The sequence below is a fragment of the Psittacula echo genome (assembly GCF_963264785.1).
Source record: "Psittacula echo genome assembly, chromosome: 4".
Classification (NCBI taxonomy): domain Eukaryota; kingdom Metazoa; phylum Chordata; class Aves; order Psittaciformes; family Psittacidae; genus Psittacula; species Psittacula echo.
This window is the reverse complement of record NC_137738.1, coordinates 117,205,948-117,229,017: the sequence shown is the minus strand read 5'-3', so window position 1 is coordinate 117,229,017 and position 23,070 is coordinate 117,205,948. Positions and strand designations below refer to the sequence as shown.

Below are 23,070 nucleotides of genomic sequence, written 5' to 3'. Positions count from 1 at the left end.
ACAAAGTTGTCTGCCAAGTTCTCCCCAGGTGTCTGTTCATAAAGCTGGGTTTATAAACAGTTCTGATGCTGGGTTCAGAATAATCCGAATGACTCAGAGCAGCCAACAGCAAAGCAGAGCTCTCCAGTGCTGTCTCTTAGCTTTGCTTTGAACTAAATACAACCTGTAAGGAAATTAAAGTGTTATTTTATAATCTCTCCTGAAAATAGTGAGAATCAAGTCTATTCTCCTAGGTGGCAAGTGGCATATCTCAGAAGAGCTGTGTAGTTGGGATTACCTGACATTTTGGGGAATCTTCAGAGGCTAAAGACCAAACAGTCATGAAAGACTATGTGCCTTCATGGCAGCTGCAGTGGCCAGGTCAGGATGCAATTCATTGCCAGAAGAAGGTGTGAAAAGGAGTGCTCCTGTCTGCAGAAGGTGTTCTGAGCAGTTGGTGTGACACTGACAGGATGATTGTTCTTTTTTGGGCATAGGAGTCAGGTTGGAGTAACACTTAGGTTGCCAAATGCATTTGATAGCTCAGATAAAGGCTTAAGGGCTTCAGACCGAGGACAGGTTGCAAGCTGCACCATTCTAGATGTAATTTAGAAAGGGCCTGAGACAGATATACCTAAATCAATTACTTCTTGGTTTTAAGGTTGAACAGCCTCAATCTAAACATGTTATGCAGCTGTTAATTCCAGTAACAAACTCAGAGGTGGGTTCTAGTGAGCAGAGAAATTAAGGAGACATGCAGTTTTTCCAACCCATTTCTGCTAACAGGGCAGCAAACAGACAAGCAGCCTTTTGCTGTTGTCTTTATGTTTCCAAGCTCAAGCAGCGTGCGTGGTGGGGGTATGGGAGTGTAAGGTAAGGCTGGGATGAGGATTCCTGAGTCCTGTTCTTCCTTTTCAGGGACTCAAGTGACTTGCTCCCTGAAATTCATGAGATTTGGAGTTGCAATGGCAAAGATGATAAGAGCCATCTGTCACCTTGTGCTCTTTGTTCCAGCCTGCGTGGATGAGAGTCCTAAAGGACTATCAATCATTGAAGCAAGCCCAGAGTTGAAGCTGAGTCTGAAAATCTCCCCCAAAATTTACTAGCAGTGCTAGCTGCCCAAGGAGAGAAACTTCAGTTGGCTGAAAAGATGTATGTGCTGTGTGGCGCCACAACTGTCTAGGGTCTTGTTTTAGAAACTGAGAATTCCTTATTGTCTGCAGTTAAAAACAAAAAGTTACTGTGCATGATTGGGGCACCAGATTTTCTTGTGCTGTTATGCAAGTGAAATAAAATCAGGGCTCCTAAGACTACGCTTGCTTTCTTCCAGCATTGATTTTTCTCTTCGGTCTTGACAAACCAGGGAGCTTACTGTTAGGGACTTCTTCCCACAAGGATTTATGTTTCTGTTGCAAATGGTGTTTTGTGTCTTTTACCTCTCTCCCACTACATAGTCTCCTTTTTTAACTACAAATAGCTACTTCCTTCAGAGTTAAGTATCTCCATGTGACCATTCTGGGGATTTTCATTCTTGACAAATAACAAGATAAAACAATAGCTCTATCATAAAGGAAATCCCTTGATAAGACAGTGTGACTGCTACCCAACAATTTAGGAGACTGACCAAGTTTTCAAGCTCAGTCTGGCCCTTATTTCATCTTGGGAAATCCATTTAATTCACTTCATCCTTTTCTTTTGCTCTTTGTGAACATGGAGATGATACCCATTTATAAGGATGTTGTAATCTTTCATCTCCTAGAAGGCTTTCAAGATGCATTGCTATGTAGTATCTATATTTCTGTATTATGTAATCAGAACAGTGTTATTACTCCATAATACCTGCATTTTGCTATTGCTCCTTAATTCCGCATTCTGTCCAGACTAAATGAATACTAATTTAGTATTGTTGCAAGTGAACCTTTCCTAATTCCTACTACATCAAAGAAACAACTTTTATTATCATACTAACTGCAAGATAGGGGAGAATAAAGACACATATTTTACAACCTATTAATTCTGGACAATTTTAGAGAGAGCAAAATACTTAGTGGATTACTTCGGCTAATAATCCTTTCTCTGGGCTGCTCAAGGTCATCTATAATGGATGATGTACCTTTTTGTGTACAGATGCATTATGCATGGGGTTTTTGGACGAGTTGTAATCAGGTCTAGGAATTATGCCAATTCATTATTGGAAAAATTTATGGTATTTAGCACTTATGTAGCACTTCACATTTTTGAAGGGGAATTATAACTAGTTAACCCTTGCACATCCTCAGAGCACAACTGTAATCACAGATATGAAATTCAAAATTAATATCAAAGCAGAATTAAACCTCAACTTGTTTACTATCCGTCTTGTGATCAATTTAATAGGCCTTCCTTTATCTCCAGTAAAGAGTTGCTGAATCATGGGCTGGGGTAGTAGAATCCAGGAGTGTTCCACTTATTTGAGGGCTCAACTTCCTGAATATTAGAGCCTTGGGTGACATGGTCTAATGTGAGGTGTCTCTGCCCCATAGCAGGGGGTTGGAGCTAGATGATCTTAAGGTCCTTTCCAATCCAGACCATTCTATGATTCTATGATATTACAGTTTAACAGAGGTGAGCAAATAAGTATCAAATAGAAGCATCCTGTCATCAGGTCTTACATTGCGAACATAGTGCTGGTGCTTAGCAAGAACTCGCGACTGCCAGGGGAATGGGGTTTCATTTGTTCTTTACAAATTTACGCCACTCAGTTCACTTCTGTACTCCCAAAGCACACACAAGACATGCAATTGCACATGACCAAATGAAAAGTTGAAAGCCACATGGAACATAACAGAAAGGAGGGACTGAAGAGGTATAGAAAAAGTTTTTTGGCTGTGAAATTGTTGTTGTGAGTCACCATTGCCTGGGCTTGCCAACAGTTTCTGACAGTTTTCTGTTTGCTAATTACCTAGGGCTGTAGGAATGCACCTCTTCTAAAGGCAGTTTGTCTTCTCCTTCTTGGGGAAAAAACAGTTATGGTTTTACTGAAAAAACTTGTTGCCCTGTGCTACAGAAGTGAGGAAGAACAACTTTAGATGACTCTATTTCTTTTGTGTTTGCCACCAGCAGACCTGACATTTTTCAGCAAGTGGGTAATGTCCTTTTTGAAAAGCCTCTAAAGCTTTTTACTTAAAAACAACTCATTTCTCAAAATTGCCATGTTGTAGGCTCTAAACTGACATGGGTATAAAAACCTCTGACATACTTCCTCTTTCTATGTCATTCCACTGGTTACTGCACTTGCAACTGGTATTCTCATTTGCTCTTTCGGTGTTGCAAGGTGTATTTTCAGTGTAGGGCAGAACTGAATGAATGCCATTAGAACTGACGGCACAGATTTGTTTATCTAACCCATTCTAAATCCCAATGTTTCCCCAAGCTCCTGTGGAGTGTTAGAGCCAACCAGTAAGAAGCACGAGGCACAATAAATGGCTTCTAGCCCTTAGTTATATTCTTTGCATTATAAATACAACCCTAGTTACCTTGTGGCTTCTATTAATCAAGCTGTAACACCATTTAATGCTAAGTTTTGCATCCTTCTCAGGAAGGATTTCAGTATGTCAGTCTGTATATGATAGATGAGCACACTGCTGTTTTTCATGGCTTGCAACTCTGCATATTAAAAGGGGCTCCTTCCTGAAAATTCTTAAGTCAAACCTCCCTAATACTTGTGTATCAGCATGTAGTGGTTCTTTCCATGTTCAAATGAATTAGCTGCTAAATGTCACCCTGGTAAGTCCCGCTACTGCGTACCACAAACTGTCCTGGGTTACTGTCTCAGGGCTTTGAGCAACCAGGCCTGGTGGAAGGTGTCTCTGCACATGGGAGAGGGTTGGAACTGGATGATCTTAAGGTCCTTTACAACCCAAGCCATTCTGTGATTTGTGCATTTTGGAATGTGCAGATGTGCACCTATCTCTGATCCATCTGTTCTTTGCCGTGTCCAAGCTTGCAGGAATAGAGGTAATCACTTGCCTGTTTTTATGTACTGTTACAGCTGCCTCTCTGACTGAGCTTGCCATGACTGCCTGATTGGGGTTTCTTCTGCCTTAAGAAAGCAGAAAGTTTGTTTTCCCTCAGTGGTTTAGTTTGGTTTGATTTTTAATTTCAAGAACTTCTGGCTGAGATCTTGGCTTGCATGGATTCTTCTGACATTATTGTAATATTATTATAAGTAGTAAAAGCATGGGATGGGATCATAAGAATGAATTTCCTTTCTTCATAATGCTATTTTCTCTAGCCAACATTGCTGTGGCTCTTCATATTCACATTAAAGTCCAATTCCTGTTTCCTTACAGTTAGATTTTAGAGTAAGTTGTGTTTGCAGAATAAACCAAGTCATAATGAAAGCTAAAAGGATTTCAGAATGGCTCAGGATTTGATGTGCATTTGAGGTCACTCTAACCCTAACTACTGTTTTAAAGTTCTAACAATGAGAGAATGACACTATAATGTTACTGTGAAAGCATAATTCATCCTGATGTCTTTCAGTTCCCAACACTATTAGAGCCTATTAAGAATCTGAAACACTTTGAAGAGGCATTAAAAATTGTTGATGAGAGAAGTTCTCATCAAAGTCCATTAGCATAAATGAGTGGTCACAGTAGCTGGGCTGACATATTTCATATTCTTTTCATAGAAGAGGAAGTCTGAAGTTCTGAAGAGCTTTCAGGCTCAATCTTATTCAAAAATGATCTCACATGCCACTTAGCATTCCCATCATTTCTCAGGCACTTCTGTGTGAGGAGCAAGTGTTCTGTGTGAGAACAAGGCATATGTTCAGTTGAGTAGATAAACTAAAGGTGGAAGAAGGGGAAAGAACTCAAGCATGGCTTCAAGGGAAGACAGTTTCCTGGATTCTTAGCTTTGCATACCTGTGCTAAGGAGTATCCTACCTCAAAATGGTCCTTAGATATTCTATAGAAAAGCAGAAAAGCTCCAGTTCTGCTCTCAGAAACAGTAATAGATGCTTGGATATTGAAACACATGTGAATGCAGGAGGAGTCATAACTTTGTTGTATAATAAACTCGATCTTAAGTGTGATGGTACTTAGCAGCTCCAGATAGGCTGAGCTACGCAGAAAAGTCATTGAGAAAGACCATCTGTAGCTTTTAATCAGAAATTTAAGCAATAACAGTTTCCCCTATTCTTGCCTGTAGTATAAACCACCTCAGCTCATCCAGGCTTGTTTGTAAATGTCTGTATCCACAAGCATTAGAAGAACGCAGTGTGCTGGCTCAGCCTCCCCATGGCAAACAGCCTGGGTAACACCACCTGCCAAGGTAGGAGCAGCAGCCTAAATGGGGTGTGTGGCTGGGCTTCACAGAAAGACTGTGAGCACACTTGTCCAAAACCACTCAGATGAAAGTGGAAGACAACCATCAGTCAGAATTACCAAGAGATTTCAGAGCTAAAGAAGGCATCAGATTGAAAAGTAGTGTTCAAAAAATCCTAAGAACTTGCAACAGTGAGGAAGAGATGTTGAAGCAGAACCAGCAGCTGCCAGAACTGGGTTTGGCACTGCCAGAAGTTTTCCTGTAGCACCAAGACCTCCCCACCTGGGCTTGGCCAAGCATCCTGTGGTGGACACCAGGAGTAGCCTGCATCAAGGTAGGGCACTGTCAGTAAAGAGTATAGCAAGTAGGGGACTTCCCCGCTGGTGGTGTGTGTGCATGCTGGCATGTGTGTGAGTACTACACTGTGGCTTTCTGTTGTATTACTAATGAAAACACAGCCACTGGAATGTGAAAGTCAGGAAAAGTATCCTGGAACCCAGAAAGCTGTAAAGCAAATTTAAGTTGAATTGTAGCTCTTGCTCCCATCCTTGAGGCAGGTAGGATGTTAAATCAGAGATGTTGAATAGCTTAATGAGTTCCGTTTTCAAAGAATAGCTCAGCATCCAAATCAGAGCCAAATTTCTTCATATAGTCTAACTTGTTAAATACCTGGCCATGGCATTGAGTGCCCATGAAGATACGGACCTCCTGGGAATCCTTAACTTGGGTATCAGAGGTCTTGTGAAAGTCTTGATCCAATTCAAGCACAGAGCATGTTCAGATCTGGTCTAGTGTTTCCCTAATCCCACTTAGCTACACACAAGCAGATGATTTTTAGCTGCCTTGCAGTAATTAAAGCAGGTTTTGTGCTGCTTTAAACACTGCCCCTGAAAAAATTTGGGAGGAATATTTTCTGTCTCTTTAAATAACATTGACACGGATTAGAAGTATCTAATCTAAAGCAGCAGTAAACATTTTAATTGTGTATTTATACATCTAAACTGTACTCTAAGCAAATTTTAAATCTTTATTTATAATTATACCTTAAATTCCTTGCTTACGAAGGAGAAAAGTTAAATCAGTGGTATATTAGAACGTGTTGCTTATTCATGTCAACATAAATATGGAAAGTAGGGAACAAAATCAGTATCCTTACTAGCTGACAGCAGAACAGGAATATCTGTAATCATGCTTATGTTCTTTTGCCAGTTGGTCATACTGGTTTGATAAATAGCATTAAACAGAAACAGTATTTTGTAGGATTAGCTACTGTCTTGATATTCTGTGCAAGTCTGGATCCTTGGGAGGCAAAGCCTGTGTTGTTTCAATTTTCATTCCTGACATCTCTACCAGTTACCAAGTGTTGTTCCAAATCAAATTGTTTATCAATATCAGTATCTTCCTTTCTGTTCATATAGGCATTTAAAGCTTTGGGGTACCTTACAAATCATAAATTATCCCTCAGATAATGGTATACCCTTTAGTGTGGGGTGGTCTTCCAAATGTAATAAAGGAGTAAAAGATGAGCTAGGACTTGTTATAATGGCGGTGTTGTCCTTTTCCTGTCGTTGGCCTGGTAACAGATGGTGTTTCTATTGATGATTCGTATGTTGATCATGATTGCTTAGTCATTTTTCCAAATTATTGCCATAAATGTTAGATCTCAGGTTCTGCCTTTTTTTATTTGTCATGTTTTGTCTCAGAAGTTGTTTTTGTGTAATCACTGGGGCTGTGACAGTCTGGTTCTAAGAATATTAGATTTTATTTACTTAAATGAGCTGGATTTTTTTCTGGATCTCTGAGGGTTATGAATCAGAATCGCAGAACCATAGAATTGGTAAGGTTGGAAAAGACCTTGAACATCATCAAGTCTAAATGTTAACCCAGCACTGCCAAGTCCACCATTAAACCATCTCCCTAAGTGCCACGTCTACATGTCTCTTGAATACCTCAGGGGGGTGGTGACTCAGCCATTTCCCTGGGCAGCCTGTTCCAATGCATGGCAATCCTTCTGGTGAAGTAACTTTCCTAACATCCAGCCTAAACCTCCCATGACACAACTTGAGGCCATTTCCTCTTGTCCTGTTGCTTGTTACCTGGGAGAAGGCCAACCTTCACCTTGTTACAACCTCCTTTTGGATATTTGTAGAAAGCAGTAAGATCTCCCGAGTCTCCTTTTCTCCAGACTAAACACCCCCAGGTCCCTGAGACGTTCCTCATCAGACTTGTGCTCCAGAACCTTCACCGGCTTCCACTTGTGATGGGCTGACAAAGGGATTTAACTCCACTCACCACCACTCTGGGCTCAGCCATCCAGCCAGTTTTTTACTCCACAGACAGTACACCTGTCCAAGCCACGAGCAGCCAGTTTCTCCAGGAGAATGCTGAGGGACACAGTGTCAATGAGTTCACTAAATTCTAGGTAGAAACATCCACAGCTTTTCCCTCATCCACTAAGCAGATCATCTTGTCATAGAAGGAGATCAGGTTGGTCAAGCAGGACCTGACTTTATAAATTGACTGGGCCTGGTTACCTGGTTGTCCTGTATATACTGCATGATGTCACACAAAATGAGCTGTTCTATAACCTTCCCTAGCATCAAGGTCAGGTTGACAGGCATGTAGTCCCCTGAATCCTCCTCCTGGCCCTTCTTGTAGATGGGCGTCACATTTGCAAACCTGCAGTCAACTGGGACCTCCCTGGTGAACCAGGACTGCTGATATGTGATAGAAAGTGGCTTGGTGAGCATTTCTGCCAACTCTCTCAGTACCATTAGATGGATTTTCTTCTGCACTTCTTTGTGTCTAAGTGGTGTAGCAGATTGCTGACCAATTCTCCTTGGATTTTGGGGCTTCATTCTTCTCTGTCTTCCAGCTCAGGGGGCAAAGAAGATATTAAGCACCTCAGCCTTTTCCTCATCTTTTTTCACTACGTTTCCCACTGCATCCAATAAAGGATGGAGATTCTCCTTTATTACTGCTTTGTAGCAGTTCTTATTACTCAAGGACCTTGGTTTACTTCTAAGTGGCCAATTATTTTTAATGGAGGAAGATGAAAATATTACTGGGAGAAGACTTGTGGTAAATGCTCGTACTCTCACCTCTTGTTTTCCACTCTGTATGAAATCTTGAAGGCTGTATGTGCTTTTTATGTATGTCAGCAGGCTTTTACTATACATGCTTTTACTGTACAGTTTTATAGTCAGTTCTTTCAGTATCCCTTTGGGCTTTTGCTCATGCCATCCTGTCATAATCTTGCAAACTGTGGAAGCTGCTGTTCTGAAGTTGGTCCTTTTGAAGTTGTACCATTTCTGTACTATTCCCATGGTTTTCAAAATAATACATTTCTCAGGAGTTTCAGTCATATGAAGCCACAAAACTTGGGGTACATCCTGATTAAACAGGTGGAAAACTTGTGCTGTTAATGGAAGCAAGCTCTGGCTCTCCATCTTTTCTTTCCTGCTTCGGAGTTCTCCTGTGTAAAACTTACCTCCTATAGGTGCCTGTTGACTTGCAAGTTATCTGCAGCAAATATCTATTAGCTTGTGATTTTTATTGTCATTGAGGAAGCTTTTAGCTGGAATTGATTTGTGAAAAATTGTCAAGGCTAAACCTGGAGTGAATCAAACAAAATGCAACCTAAAAATAATATATACCAGAATCATACTACAAAGACTTTGATAACTTGAGAGTAAGTTTGATGTAAATAAAAGTGTCAGTGCTAGGAGCCTTATTTCTGAAATATGAAAGTAATTATTATCGCTATATTTTAGAAGTATACTGTAATGAGTAGGGATCTTTCTCTTTCAATCTGATATATTGTACTCTACCAGTTGTATTTTTAATACAATCCTTCTTGAATATTCATATGTAACTCTTCATAAAGTTCCCTTAAAATCGATACTAAAAAGCTAGAATTATTTGAGATATGGCAATTACTGACTACAAGGAAATTGTTCTCCACTGAACACTTACAACAAGCAAATCACTGCCAAATTACTGCTGTTGGAAAGAGTGTTTAATAGTGAGTCTAAATCACAAAGCTATTATGGCGTTTTATATGAAATAGTTCACTAATGGGTCACAGACCACAGCAATTACATTTATAACAAGCAGATTCCTGAATTTAGACAAATACTAGTGTGTTTAATTGTACGGGATTTGATGATCACTATGTTCCTTAATCACTGGGCTATATACCAGTTTACTAGGAAGCCCAGGAATTGTCTTCTTTGGGTGACTACTCCCATGCTTCCAAGCATGTTTGACTCTGTTGCCAAAATCAGGCACATCTTTAAGACCCAGTTCTTCAGGTTTTGAATCAGCAGTGTCAGCTGGAGGTATTTGAGTAGTGCTCCAGAGCTGTTTCAGCACACTCAGCCAGGATGGTTTAGAAGGCCTTTGGGGCAGCTCAAGCTTAGCTTGTTAGAGGGTAAGGGCTTCAAAACGCAACCTCCCCTTAATCTGTGAGTATCTGAACAGTTTCTATGTACTGTGGTGGGTTGCACTGGTTGCTACAGAAGAACATAAAGTTTTCTCTTGCTTACTGATGTGGGGACAGGCAGAAAGAGGTGTAGGGTTGCTATGCAATTTCCTTTAAAGGTTCTGGCAGCACTTTGCTTGGTAGGCTCTTATTCCATGTAGGTTATAACTGTGCCAGAATGGTTGGCTTTTAAATTACAAATGGAGGGGGAATGTGAGTATGTTTTGCAGACACCTCACTAATACTTATCTACCCCCAGAGTTACTTACCTGAAATATGACTCAAATGTGTGATACAGTTAAAGGAAGCAGAGCTAATCAAGAATGAATAGTAATGCCATGGGAAATGATCATGAATGCAGTGTAGTAATTTCTTAGTGTATCTGGGGAAACTCATTTGTATGCCATGGCACAGACAAAGCACCCCTGTTTGCCACCGTGTCAAGCCCAGTTAGCACTGGAGAGTCTTCACAGATTAACTAATGCAATGTAACAAATCCACCAGAGAGCAAAACAGTCCCTTTGCATATAGCATGCCCATTTCTGAAAGTGTAGTTTAGGAAGGCAGAGAAATGTCATGCCAGGGGGTGTTTATTGCAGGCAACTAAACACCCAGGATTGGGAAGTTAGAACAAAAATATCCCCAAAGACACAACTGCAGCAGCTCTGTTACAGTTACACAATATCTTCAATAGATACAGTTCACTTTGATAATGTCACTGTTTTTCATGCACAGCTGATCTTCAACCATTTAGTATTAAGGGACATATAATATCCCTTTAAATTTTTAATAGTATTTTCATATACTGAAATCTGTTGGTGATCTTATATATTATACATAAAACAACCTTTCTTTTTTCATTTTGTACCTATAAAGATGTGTTGTACACATTTCCCTCTCTCAAATTTATGAGACCACAGGTTTCTTTCTGAGTAGCTGTAGATATAAAATACCCAGCAGCAAAATGGCTTTTAACTCATTTTTATAGCACTGTAAGGCAGCATATTCCTAATAGCCTTTTCTCAGGCCATAGAAATGCTGCCATTAGAGGTGGGCTGCGGCTGTCTGCATCTCTTAGAAAGAAGGTGGCCTTCCACAGAGGTTAAGACTCTTCATTAGAGTACAGAACTTGACATATTAAAATGAAAATCCAACTCCTATCTGCTTCCTAAGCTTTGAGATTTAAAAGTTATGCAGAAAAGCCTCTTGAAGCTGAACTGTTGGGAGCAGCACAGGCCAAATTGAAATAGTTATTATATGTAGTATGTGCTACCCAAGGATAAATCTTCTCCTTTTGCCAAAATATCAAGTATCACCAAATACATTCCCCAGTTATCTTAACAGGCACCCTCTTACTCAAACTTTAACTGGATTTCTGAAACAAGAAAACCTTTATTTGGGAATACAGCAAAACCTTTGAAAATGTAACAGTTGTACATTGGTATGATTAAAACACCACCTCCAGATGATGTCTTCTGTCTTTCAGCTTGAAGTATCAAAAGATGAGGCCAATTAATTTCTCCTGTCACCAAACCTCACTCCTATTTTGGGGCCAAACTCACATTTTGGCAGCAGCATCCAGAATCCTGCAGAAGATGCATCTTCTGTCCCTCACAGATTTGCCATGTGCTTCAGCCATACATGTCTCTGTCAGGCTAATATCTGACATACACAAACAGCTTGCAAAATGCTTATCAGGTAATACCCTTGTCCATATTTTAGATCAGTGATTTGACGTAGGAGGAGGTTTTCAGTGATGAAGAGTGGTAAAGAAAGGAAGGCAGCAAGGAGTTCTGACTCTGAAATGCTTGCTTCCCTCACTGTAGAGCCTACCTTTGTGCAAATCACAGAATGGTTAGGGTTAGAAGGGACCTTAAAGATCATCTATAGAGTCATATGTTAGCATTTTGCATCTCCTATCAAAAATAATGCCCATCATTAATATTCATGTAAAATTCTGGATACTAAATAGAGGCAGCCTTCATGCTAAGGGCCTCTTGAGCTCCAATGTCCCATTTCTGTCTGTGAATATCACCTTTTATGAACTGATCCCAAGAAGAAATCGGTACTTACAGCTCAATGAAAATCAATGAAATGCCAAGTATTATATACACATATTATATACACAGTGCTGTGTATGATCAGGCACTTGAATTTGAAGCTCTCTTGAAGCAGGACTGATACTGCTCTGGCTTTGCAGTGAGGAGCTCACATTACTGCGTTTTTGGTGACTTTGAGATGCCAAGCTGAAGTCACGTTCCTGTGTTTCTCCTCTGCTTTCTTTTATGCACTTTTACTGAGCCAGTCTGCAAGGCAGCGTTAATTCAAATACTTTGTCAAGATTCCTATTATGTCAGTTTTGAGATAGTATCAATGGTTAGAATTTTACTGACAAACTTGGTACCAAATAATATCAAATGTTGTCAATTGACATTTATATAACATTAAGCACAAGATCTTTTCCCCCACCCTCTACTGCTCTGTTAATTCTTGCTATTGCATCATATCTGAAACATCTGTGGGTTTTTATCAGTGCTGAGGCATGTAGGAGAGCAGAGAAAACAGTATTTGATTAGGCTTCTTGGAAATCTGAACTCAGTTTTCAGCTTGTCTAAGACTTCTTGTAAGATCCTGGTCTCTTAGGGGAGTGATAACGCTCACCATGAGCATACTTCCTCTCTTTCTTGCTAACTTAGACAGTAACAAACTGTCCTTGTCCAAACAGCCAACAATGTGTATGTGCTAAATGAGGCTATAGTCATGGTTGAATTCTTGGTGTATTACACGATTCTAAAGAAGTTAACGTATTCTTGGCCCTGGAAAAGCACATAATGTCTATTGTTCAATGTGGATCGTTCTTGGTGATTCTGTTGAGTAAATAAAACATATACTTTAATTGACATTTACATTCAGAATAATTTTATAAGCAGTCTGCTTGCAGATAGCTGTGAAATACTGACAACACCGATGATGGGAATGTTAATCCAAATCAATGCATGTGCCAGATATTCCCTGTGACTACTGCAAATCTCACTGCATTCAGAGAAGTCTAGAGGTATTCTTTATTACAGGCTGTGATGTTCACCTTTAGCTTTGTTATGATCACAGTTCTGCCTCTGCTGCCTGCTCTGAAACATTAGATTTCTTTATAATAATTGCTCTTCCTTATTCAAAATGATATGTCATGACCTTTTATATATTTACAAGACTACTGGGAGAATGAATGTTGAATCCTAAATTAATCATCAGCTGCTTCATCAAAACTGTTACATAATTTCATAGAAAATATAATTGCAAGATAATTTATGTTATTTGCTTTCAAAGGGCCTCTTTCAACCAAGATGTGATCAGACCCTTTCAGTTTGACCTATTAGTTCTCTTTTGTCTTTCTTTTCCTGGAACAAGAGGACTTTTGGTATTCTGGAGCTTAGTGTCTGATACAAAGTGTGAAGAGAAAATGAGTGTAAGGTGATCAGCACTGTTTGGTGATCTTGTGCTGCTATGGAATAAACAGACATTGGCTGTTTCTTCCTCTCCTACTGCTAGCTATGTTCTGCTCATGAATACTGACTTGTAGCCTGTGGTCTTCTTTAAGAGAGGCATTTTTCCTCCTCCGTTTAACCTCCTTTCTCTGACAATGTCTTTATGCTTCCTAACAATGTCTGCTGGTTGGGAGGTTGGTAAATGTTGTTTCTGATTGCTCAGCAGGCACCCTGTTAGAGCAGATTGCCTCCCAGACAGCCAAGTGCTTTACCTGTTAGTGATTTTTCCTGCCACAGAGTGACAGTACCATCAACCAAACCATTCACTGTACCTGTATTTCCAGCTTCATAATTTTTACCTAAATCCTAGACTACTGCAGCAGCTACTGTGAGTTTCTGGCTCATGGTATTCTATTTTTTCAAGAGAATGCACTAAATCATGAAAAATCCTTATTAAAATTAGGAATGATTAAGCAACATGAGAGTTTGGATAGGCCATAATAGCTTTTAGCTTGAGCTTTATTGTCGTGGAGAACATTATTATCCTTAGGCTGACCTAGGAAGTTGTGCTTGTATGCTAGTAGATTGTATGAGACTAACTAGTCCTTTTTTCCCTTAGACATGTTATTAGTGACCAGAGCTTTTTTAGATTAGCAATGTTAAAAACTGAATTAAATGTACTGTGTGCAGTTCTGGTATTCTTAACACAAGAAGAACATTGGAGCAAGTTCAGAGGAGGCCATGAGGATGATCAGGGGCTGGAGCACCTCCCGTATGAAGACAGGCTGAGGAAGTTGGGGCTGTTCAGCCTGGAGAAGAGAAGGCTGCGTGGAGACCTCAGAGCAGCTTCCAGTGTCTGAAGGGGGCCTGCAAGGGTGCTGGAGAGGGACTCTTCAGCGGGGACTGTAGCAAAAGGACAAAGGGGTGATGGGTTTAAGCTTAAACAGGGGAAGTTCAGGTTAGGTGTAAGGAAGTTCTTTACTGTGAGGGTGCTGAGCCACTGAAACAGGCTGCCCAAGAAAGTGTTAAATGCTCCATCCCTGGCAGTGTTCAAGGCCAGGTTGGACAGAGCCTTGGGTGACATGGTTTAGTGTGAGATGTCCCTGCCCATGGCAGGAATTTGGAACTTGATGGTCTTAAGGTCCTTTCCAACCCAAACCATTCTGTGTTTCTATGAAATGTAACTGGGAGTTGTTTGGGGTTTTTTTTCCCATCAAGAGTTACAGTTCATACTAAGGGATATTGTGGCTCAAGATTTACATCACAACACAATTGCTCCAAGTCTTAGAAGTATAGTTTAGAGCAACTGTTTTCAAATACGTAAATGGTGTTCTGTTGCTTTGTGACTAATGTGTTGTCAGTTGTGGAATTTTACCCTTTACAATTGCAAGTTCTGTAAAATAGCCAGAACGGGAATGAAAGTCTGTGATGATTCAGGATTGTGTATTGTAGGAATACCTCTGAAAATAGAGAAGAATGTTAGTGGATTATAGTCAGACATAAAATATAAGATAAGCCGCTTTACTTCAAGATAAGGTACACCATCAAAGTCATTTTGGCTTTCTTTGTGAGGATTGTCAGAAGACAAAACAGCAGTGGGAAAATCTATAAAAGTAACAGCATAAAACTGAGAATCTGTCAAATTACCAATGCACCAAACTCAACACAAAATACCTCCTTAAATTTCTTATAATCTGGGAGAATTATAAACACCTTTCTATAAACGTTGAGTGGAAATTAAATATATCTGCTGGTGTAGAGACCCTTCATTTTTAAGCTATTTACACCAAGCCCTTGTCTCTAGAAATTCAGGGCTTGTATGTGCTGAGCTTTAGGAACTAAATGGGCAACAGAGTCATCTATAGAGACTTGAAAGATTAAGTAATTTATTTGAGTCTAAGGAAAGAAGATTGGGGCAGATCTGAAAACAGACTCAGAATCTCCTCTGCTGCCATCCAATGCATCCTGGCTCCAGCTTTAATGTATTCTTTTGTAAAAAAACTGTTTCAAACTTACAATGTAGGCCTAAATTCATTACCTTCCTGTAGTGGTTTAAGCCCAGGCCGTAAATCAGAACCACGAAGTCCACTTCCCCCCCCACCTTTCTTCCCTCCTCTCCTGGAGGGACGGGGAGGAGAATCGAAAGAATGCAGCTCCCACAGGTTGAGATAAGAACAGTTTAATAACTAAGGTATAACACAAATCACTACTGCTACCACTAATAGTAATAATGATAAAGGAAATAACAAGCAAGAGAATACAACCGCTCACCAACCGGTACCTCACCCCCACCCTGCCATGTTCCAGCCCTTCCGGGCCACTCTCAGTTCTACCTCCTGGGCATGACGTGCTGTGGTATGGAATACCTCTTTGGCTATTTTGGGTCAGGTGTCCTGTCCCTGCTTCCTCCCGGCTTCTCCTCCTCCCTGGCAGAGCAGGAGACTCACAAAGTCCTTGGTCAGGGTAAACATTCTGACCCACAACTGAAAACATCAGCTTTATCATATTATTCTCAGGTCGAAAGTCAAAACACAGCACTGCACCAGTAGAAAAACTGACTGCTACTGCTAAACCACGACACTTCCATAGGACATGACTCTACTTTGCTAATAGGAAATACAGCTGAGGGCTGTTTTCCTCTTTCCTAGAAGCAGATACTGCTGTGTCATAGCGATACACGTAACAGCTTTGTGGCAATTATTATGGAAGGGAATCCAGAGAAAGCCTATGCTGTGTCTCATTATGATTCCAAAAGATACCATGAAAGGAGGTTGTAGTGAGGTGGGGGTTGGTCTCTTCTCCCAAGTAACAAGTGACAGGAAAAAAAAAGCCATCCTCAAGCTGTGCCAGGGAAGGTTTAGACTGGAGATTAGGAACAATTCCTTCCCCAAAGGCATAGATGATCTTGAGGTCCTTTGCAACCCAAACCATTCTATGATTATGCTGGTATAAACAAAGGCACAGCTTTGAAGACAGTGGACCTTTGGCAGTCTATACCAGCTGTGACTGAACAAATCTGGTAGGCTGTAAAGTTTTTCACCACAGTTAACTTCAACATTGTTCAATGTGTTGTAAGTTTTATGGACTGATTGTAACAAGCTGCAAAAATGTATTATGCCATAAACTGCACAGGGAAGCAAGAGCAGGTTATACTACATGAAAAAAGATGAATTAACACTTCCCAGGGAATGCATTTTGTGATTTTAAATGTGCAAGTATTGTGTTAATTTAGTTTTCTCTGGTAATAGTTTTATTAACATAGAGGTTAGTTAAGCAGGAAGTGTTGGGCACCACAAGGGCCAGTGGCTATCGAGGAGTCTCATGGACTGGAGAAACAGCAGGAAAGAACTTCACCAGCCAGGGCCCATCCCTCCACCCCCAGTAGAAAAGCAGGGCAGGTCTAGTGTGCATCCCCAGCCCAGGATATCAGGCCACCTCCATGGTGCTGAGACAGGATGTCAGCCTGTGGGCAGATGTCTGGATCAAGACTGGTGAAGGGTGAAGGCAAGTAGTGTCAGACACAAACCCAGGATGGTGGGGCCATGGGGATGGGGATGTTATATCATCCTGGCTGAAACCAGGCTGGGATGTCAGGCCATGAGGTGGGCCTGGGGCGGTGGATACATGGCCAGGCTGGAGACTGGCATCCTGCACCATCACTGGGGCAGGGACTGATAGCCCCAAGCTGAGATTAAAGGGGGTCCTGGGCCATGGGTGGGGGCACCCCCAGGGAAGAACTGATCCAGAGCAGCTATGTAGCTTATTAGTCCCCTCAGGGCTGTGACAGGGTGAGGGGGAGGAAAGTTTCTGAGTAAAAGGTAAGTATTTCTATCCAGATCAGTTTCAGCTTCAGATTCTGCATATGAAATGCACCCGTGAAAAGCACACACACAGAGCTGATGCAACAATAATGAATTAATCCCACTATGACACGAAAAGAGTCATGGTGAAGGTCTCAGGTGCCAGTGGGTAAGGAATTCTGTTTGGCAGCATCTTTTGTCCAAGCCATCAGGGATTCATTCTTCCTCATATAGGTTGCCGTACGGAGAAGCATGGACTCTTTCCTGTGACACAGAGATCATCCATAGGTGCCAGCTGTGTGTCAAATCAATCTATCCAGGGTAAAACGTGAGCGTAGCAGTGACTGGGTCATTTCATATACACAAAGAAACTACTTGTGTTGTAATTTCAAACATTGTGCATTCATCTTTATTCTCCCAGGATTTTACAGACATTTGTGATGATAATATGAAGGGAAAAAACTGATTTTGCCAGGAAATGGACTTTCGTACAAGATTACCCCTCCCCTTCCAATCTTTTCCTGTGCAGCAGCTGCTGTTGCCAGGCTGTCTTTGTTGCTATGGTGGTATTTCGTGTGCCAGAATTTTATATTCACTCTTGAGGAGTCACCTGATTGAGTGGCTGTGCCACATAAGTTATCAGCCTCACTCATAAAGGGTATATCTGACTGCTGTTGTTATGTATGTGTGACATCTAGTACATGCATCAAATGACATACAAACATAACCCAGTGGCCACTGGCTGTGAGTTTAAGGAATTATTAATTTAACAGGTGAGTTAGTAGATGAGTAATTTATAACAAATTATGATCTCTTTTGGGGCTACTGCATTTTGCAGGTTTCATTTCTTAACAGAGCAGCCACACAAGGCAGTTCCACTGCATCTTGTGGCACTTGTCTTGTTGGGAAGGTTTGAATTCTGCTCTTCTTAGAAGGGCTGAGCTTTTAGCAGAAAGATAGGGTCATATGTTCTATATTTCTTTTCTGAGAGTGGTTTTGTACAGCTTAATGATCCTGCTCCCACTGATAATTAAAGTATAATTTGGCCCTATTTAAAATGCAGTTAGGCTGATATGCTTCTGGTGGAGCTGAGTTTATCTTTAATCCCAAATCTTGCCAATGCTGCCACTTATGTTTAACTCTTAGTATGGTGCATCATTGCACTGAAGCATTTCCAAGGCTGAGGCCACTGCTTCTTTTCAAAATGCAGACCTATACCAATAAACTAAGGATAGCAAATGACATTGAGATATATTTCATATGTATTTCTCTGCAAACAGATTTCAAAGAGTAAATTTTATTTTAATGCCTTTCTCACATCACCTCATAATACACTTCCAGTATAGCTCTTGCTGTGTCTTCATTTGACCTGACTTTGGTCAACACCATCTCTTATTTAAATCACTTATTGCTTCTTTCCCCTATTTGTCTACATATGTTTCCATTTGTGTATCTAAAACAGACTGTGTACTCAGCTGATTCCCCTGGGAATGACATATTGGTTCCTAGGCATGTTATATAAGGAATAATGCTTTACAGGGATATTGCCTTCAAGTAACTTGTATTGTTTACATAAGGCAATTATTTTACTGCCTAGGCTGAGATTTTCGAACCTACATAAATGAAAGCATCCAGAAATCAATTCCTGCAGCAATACGAGACCAGCGTGTTTCACATCTAAAATGTACAACTCTGCATAACTACCTGAATTAGCCCACTGCCGAGTCTAGTTCTAATAGCACATCTGCCGCTGAATTTCTTGGAACTAAAAGGGGCTAAGTCAAGAAGAAATAGAAGATATGCATATTACTTCATATATGGCTTACTGCACATTTGGAGAAAGGTGTCTGGTTTTTTCTTTTGCCAGATGTGGTCCAATCACCTAATGATAAGGTACTTGTATTCTTTCTGGGTGTAGTGTTTAAGAGAACACTTGAATTTAGCCATGCACTGAATGTAAGCGTTTGCAACATGTACTATGTACCAAGAAATGTATTCTTAGCTGGAGCAGATGCTAATTAAGCAATAGCAGTAACACATGAGTTAGCTTTCCACAGTGAACTGAAATTCCCACTGACTTTACTGAGCCCAGGATTTCAGCAAAGGCTGAATCAGAAGCACTTTCCAGAGCTGTTTAAAAGGCGCAGTCAAAATGCCATTTCCTGTTGTGCTGCTCCTTCCTTTTGATGCAAAATCCATTAGAGATCTGCCACAGAAAAGGCATGTTTCTCCACAGCCAAATACCATCAGATTAAGATACTTAAGTCTGAAAAGCCTCAAAATTGCTCCAAAGAATATTTTGTATCTGAAATAGCAGAGACCAGTATCGGAGCCTACACTGATCTATAGCATCACCTCTTCCATGTTCAGACTGACAAATTGCCAGGAGTATATGAGGTATCATCACAAATTGCAATTGAATTCCCTAACAAAGGTTGCAAGGAAGACTTGGCCAGGTCAAAATGTGTTAGGGCCCTGCTGAGAAACGCCACAGAGATGCCACCATCCATGATCATTTTACATCTTCTGAACAGCTGCTTTCAATAGCCTGCAGTGAATACATGTGCTTAAGGGATTGAGGATAACTGTAGCGTCAGTGCTCTTTGCTCTTATTTTCTGGGGGATTTTACTATTATTATTAAATTTTTATTCGTTGGAATACTATATGCTGGGATGCAAAGGCAGCTGTGCAAATGATACTGAAAATCTGCCTTACCTTGTCATAGAGCAATCCTGTATACCTAGGTCAGTGCAGTCAAACCCAGACTTCATTATTGTTTAAGCCATGGAAATGAAAGCACAGCAGTGAGAGTGCAGACTTTCCCCCGGCTGATGCGACGCCCATGTTTGCATGGAAGGTTGATAAGCATAAAAAATAGATTAAATGGATTAACTGGCCTTGGAAAGTACATGCTGCCTGCATGAACTGTCAGAAAGGAGCAGATCCAGCCCCCACTGAAGGCAATGAAAAGTTTCTTGTTGAAGGGGAAGAAGTTGGAAGAGGCACAGAGAAGAGCTTTAACAAGTCTGTAACTAACAGTAAGAGCAAATTGGGAGCCCAACATGCCAGTTTTGTAGCTTTTTAATTAAAAAAACCCAAACTTCTCCCCACTCAGTTTGCCTATATTTTGTGAAATATCGTTCCTCTGAAACAAAATCAATTTGTCTTCGAAGACCTACTTGCTACCCCGTTTGCTTTGCTGATAGTAGAAGTGTGCCCGTCTGCCCCTAAATCATAAGGGTCAGTTGGAAACCTCCACAGAGAAATCAGAAATCTCATGTGCTGCGTCATCTGATGCTTTATCTCTGCTATGACTGCACAGGGGCCCTAGCAGAGGGGAGGTCGTTTGTGGAGCACATGTAACTTTGTTCTTCAAAAAACTTTCCGTAAAACTCTTGGATTTAGGATTTTGCTGGATGAGAGGAGATTTTGCCATCTTTATGCTTTGTGAACTAAGGTCATATGTCTTTATTCTGAGGAAGTCCATCTTATGAGAGCAAAAAGCTTTGGTAAAGCAATATCTGAGTATTCAAAGTGTGAAGCCTTGATGGGATTTGTATGTGCCACTGTCTTAACGTAAAGAGCCTTTCCTCTTTTGGCATCCCATCCGTCATTCTGCAGGATTGGCATTCCCCTTCTGCTCCGCTTTTGCTGTAACTATTCCCTGAAATTGGACTTGGCATTCCATGTACTCACCCCTTGTGAGGCCTGACGCTGGTGAGAGGTACCGCCGTACAGGACAAGCCACATAGGCACTCACTGTTGCTCCCTTCTCAGGCGTCAATGCAGATCCACGCATGCCTCTCCCTCGGTGCATTTCCAAGCGCCTCCTTGTTGTCCTCCTCGCTTCGGGATCACTGAGAGGGCTTGTCGTGACCGTACTCCGAGGAAGACAAACTGCGGGGTGCTGGTGGCCCCGGGGGAAGCGAAACCCCTCGGGGTTCACAGCAGCCCCCCACTGCGAGAGGAGCCTGAGGGCCCGCGGCGAGTGCCGCTCTGACCGCAGCCGGCAGGTGGCGCTGCAGTGCCGCCGGCGCGGCGCGCTGACCTCGGCGCGGGGGAACCTCGGGGGCCGAGCCTGGCGGGCGGGGAGGAAGGAGGGGCGGGAGCGCAGCGGAGCGGGCAGCGCCGGTCGCTCCGTACCCGTGCGTGCGTGAGTGTGTGTGAGAGAGGGAGCGGGCGTGTGCGTGCGTGGCGAGCCCGCCGTATATAGAGGATGTGCCGTTGCATGGTTCGTCCCGGCCGCTGCCGCGCCAGGTCCTTCCGCGGGCGCCACTGAAGCCTCTCGCACGGGCAGCGCCTGGCTGCCCGTTCCAGGCGCGCCGAGCGCGGCTGCCGGCCTCGCTTCCCTGTGCGGTTTCCGGCGCCCCGGCGTCCCTCCTGAGGCGGCCGCCTCCCGCGGCTTCTCCGCTCCGGGGGGGAGCGTGTCAATGCGGTGCAAATGGCCGGGGCACAGCCAGGGGTGCACGCTCTCCAGCTCAAGCCCGTCTGCGTCTCCGACACCCTCAAGAAGGGCATCAAATTCGTCAAGTGGGACGATGTGAGTAGCTCCTCCCGCTTCTCCTCGCAGTGCCCCACATGGGGCAGGGACACAGCGGGGTTATGCAACGCACACGTCGCATCGATCGGGCAGGAGGGTTCCGGGGCCGCGGCCGGCCCGGCCATGCCCTGAGCGGCGGTGGGGAGCGGAGGTGTCCAGCCCGCGGGGCGGCCGGCGCGGGGGGCAGGTGCCGGTGGCGGGGAGTTGAGCGGTGCCGGAGTTGGCGGCCGGCCGGTGACGGTCGATGCCCCCACCCCGGCTGGAGTCCGGGCTGTTGTTGAGCCGCCGGCCGTCCGCCGCGCAAACTTTCTCTGAAGGTTCCCCGGGCTCACTTCGTTTGGCCGGTGCGAGCTGTGTTGAGCTGGCTCCTTTCGCGAGTGTCTTACTCTCCTGCCTCCCTTGTTTTATTGTGCACGTTGCCATCTCTGTCTTCGTAGCGTAGTTGTTTCAACCTGTTCCCTATCTGTCTTGTTCTATCTCTCGTTTCCTCCTCCCAGCCTCTCTTCTTCCTTCTGGCTCCTGCACTTCTCACCTTCTCTCTCAGTGTGGTGGGGTTGTCAAGCCCTGTATGTATTCGCACAGGGCTTGCTATTTGGGTACCCTCACTCATTTTCTTTCCTCTAGAGAAGGTTTTCTTCTCTCGGCTTGTTAGGTCATGAGACTTGCCTCAAAATCACATCTCCTGTCCCTTTACCACTTGCTGCTTCCCAACCCTTTATGCTTGTATTGCCTCACATAGGAGAGAAGTGTGGTTTTCACTTTACCTTTGGTAGCACAGCTGTTCAGCAGCTGGGATTGGTTTCTTCACTTCCAGACTCTGCCCAGGACTGTTTCAGAGAAAGGTAGCTTTTTTCTGTCTAGCTTTCCTTTCCTCAGAGCCCAGAAATAAGCCTGCTGTGCTGCTGAGAAGGAAAACAGGACGAGTTCTCTGCTAGCTTTGCTCTTATAACACAACATTGGGTATGTCTGTTTCTCAGTTGTGCCCCAAAAAGTCTGTCTGCGATCAGTGAGTGGAGACAGAGGGGCACAGAGAGGCTCGAGCTGTGCTAGAGGAGTGCTTGGGAAAGAAGGCAGTTTGAATGCCAGGAGAATTGTTGAGGATAACTTGTTTTGAGAGCCTTAACACAGCTCAAGTTTTGCTGCACATTTGGCTTTGCTAAAGACATCCCCAGCAGCAACTGGAGGGACAGCAGTGAGAGGGAGAAAGAGCAGTTTATGTGTCTTAACAACTGCTCGTCTTGTTACGTATCGCTGCTTTGCCATTGCTTTCAGCCTGTCCAGCAGCCGAATGTGTGAGCCTGACCTCTATAAACCTGTGGTAAACACTCTCAAGGAGAGAAGGAACACCAGAAAACCGAACAGCTTGTGGTGTGAAGTTATAGTTACAGTAATAAACTAATATAGTTTTAATATGCTCAACACCCTGACCTTTTCTGCAGTAGTAAACATTGGCTTCATGTTTGGGAGCTAAGCTT

At 42.6% G+C, this 23,070-nt stretch overlaps 2 protein-coding genes across 2 annotated transcripts in view; one reads left to right on the top strand and one right to left on the bottom strand.

Moving 5' to 3' along the window:
• TMX4 (thioredoxin related transmembrane protein 4) overlaps positions 1 to 8,147 on the bottom strand; it is a gene marked incomplete at its 5' end in the record, with an annotated part of 61,838 nt that extends 53,691 nt beyond the window's left edge. The window contains one exon of the mRNA XM_080615970.1: positions 7,824 to 8,147. Within this exon, the coding sequence (XP_080472096.1) occupies positions 7,824 to 8,147 (324 nt within the window). The remainder of the gene's footprint in view (positions 1 to 7,823) is intronic.
• Positions 8,148 to 21,496: 13,349 nt separating this feature from the next.
• The window catches only part of PLCB1 (phospholipase C beta 1), a gene marked incomplete at its 5' end in the record, with an annotated part of 398,924 nt that continues 397,350 nt past the window's right edge, over positions 21,497 to 23,070 (top strand). The window contains one exon of the mRNA XM_080615239.1: positions 21,497 to 21,595. Within this exon, the coding sequence (XP_080471365.1) occupies positions 21,497 to 21,595 (99 nt within the window). The remainder of the gene's footprint in view (positions 21,596 to 23,070) is intronic.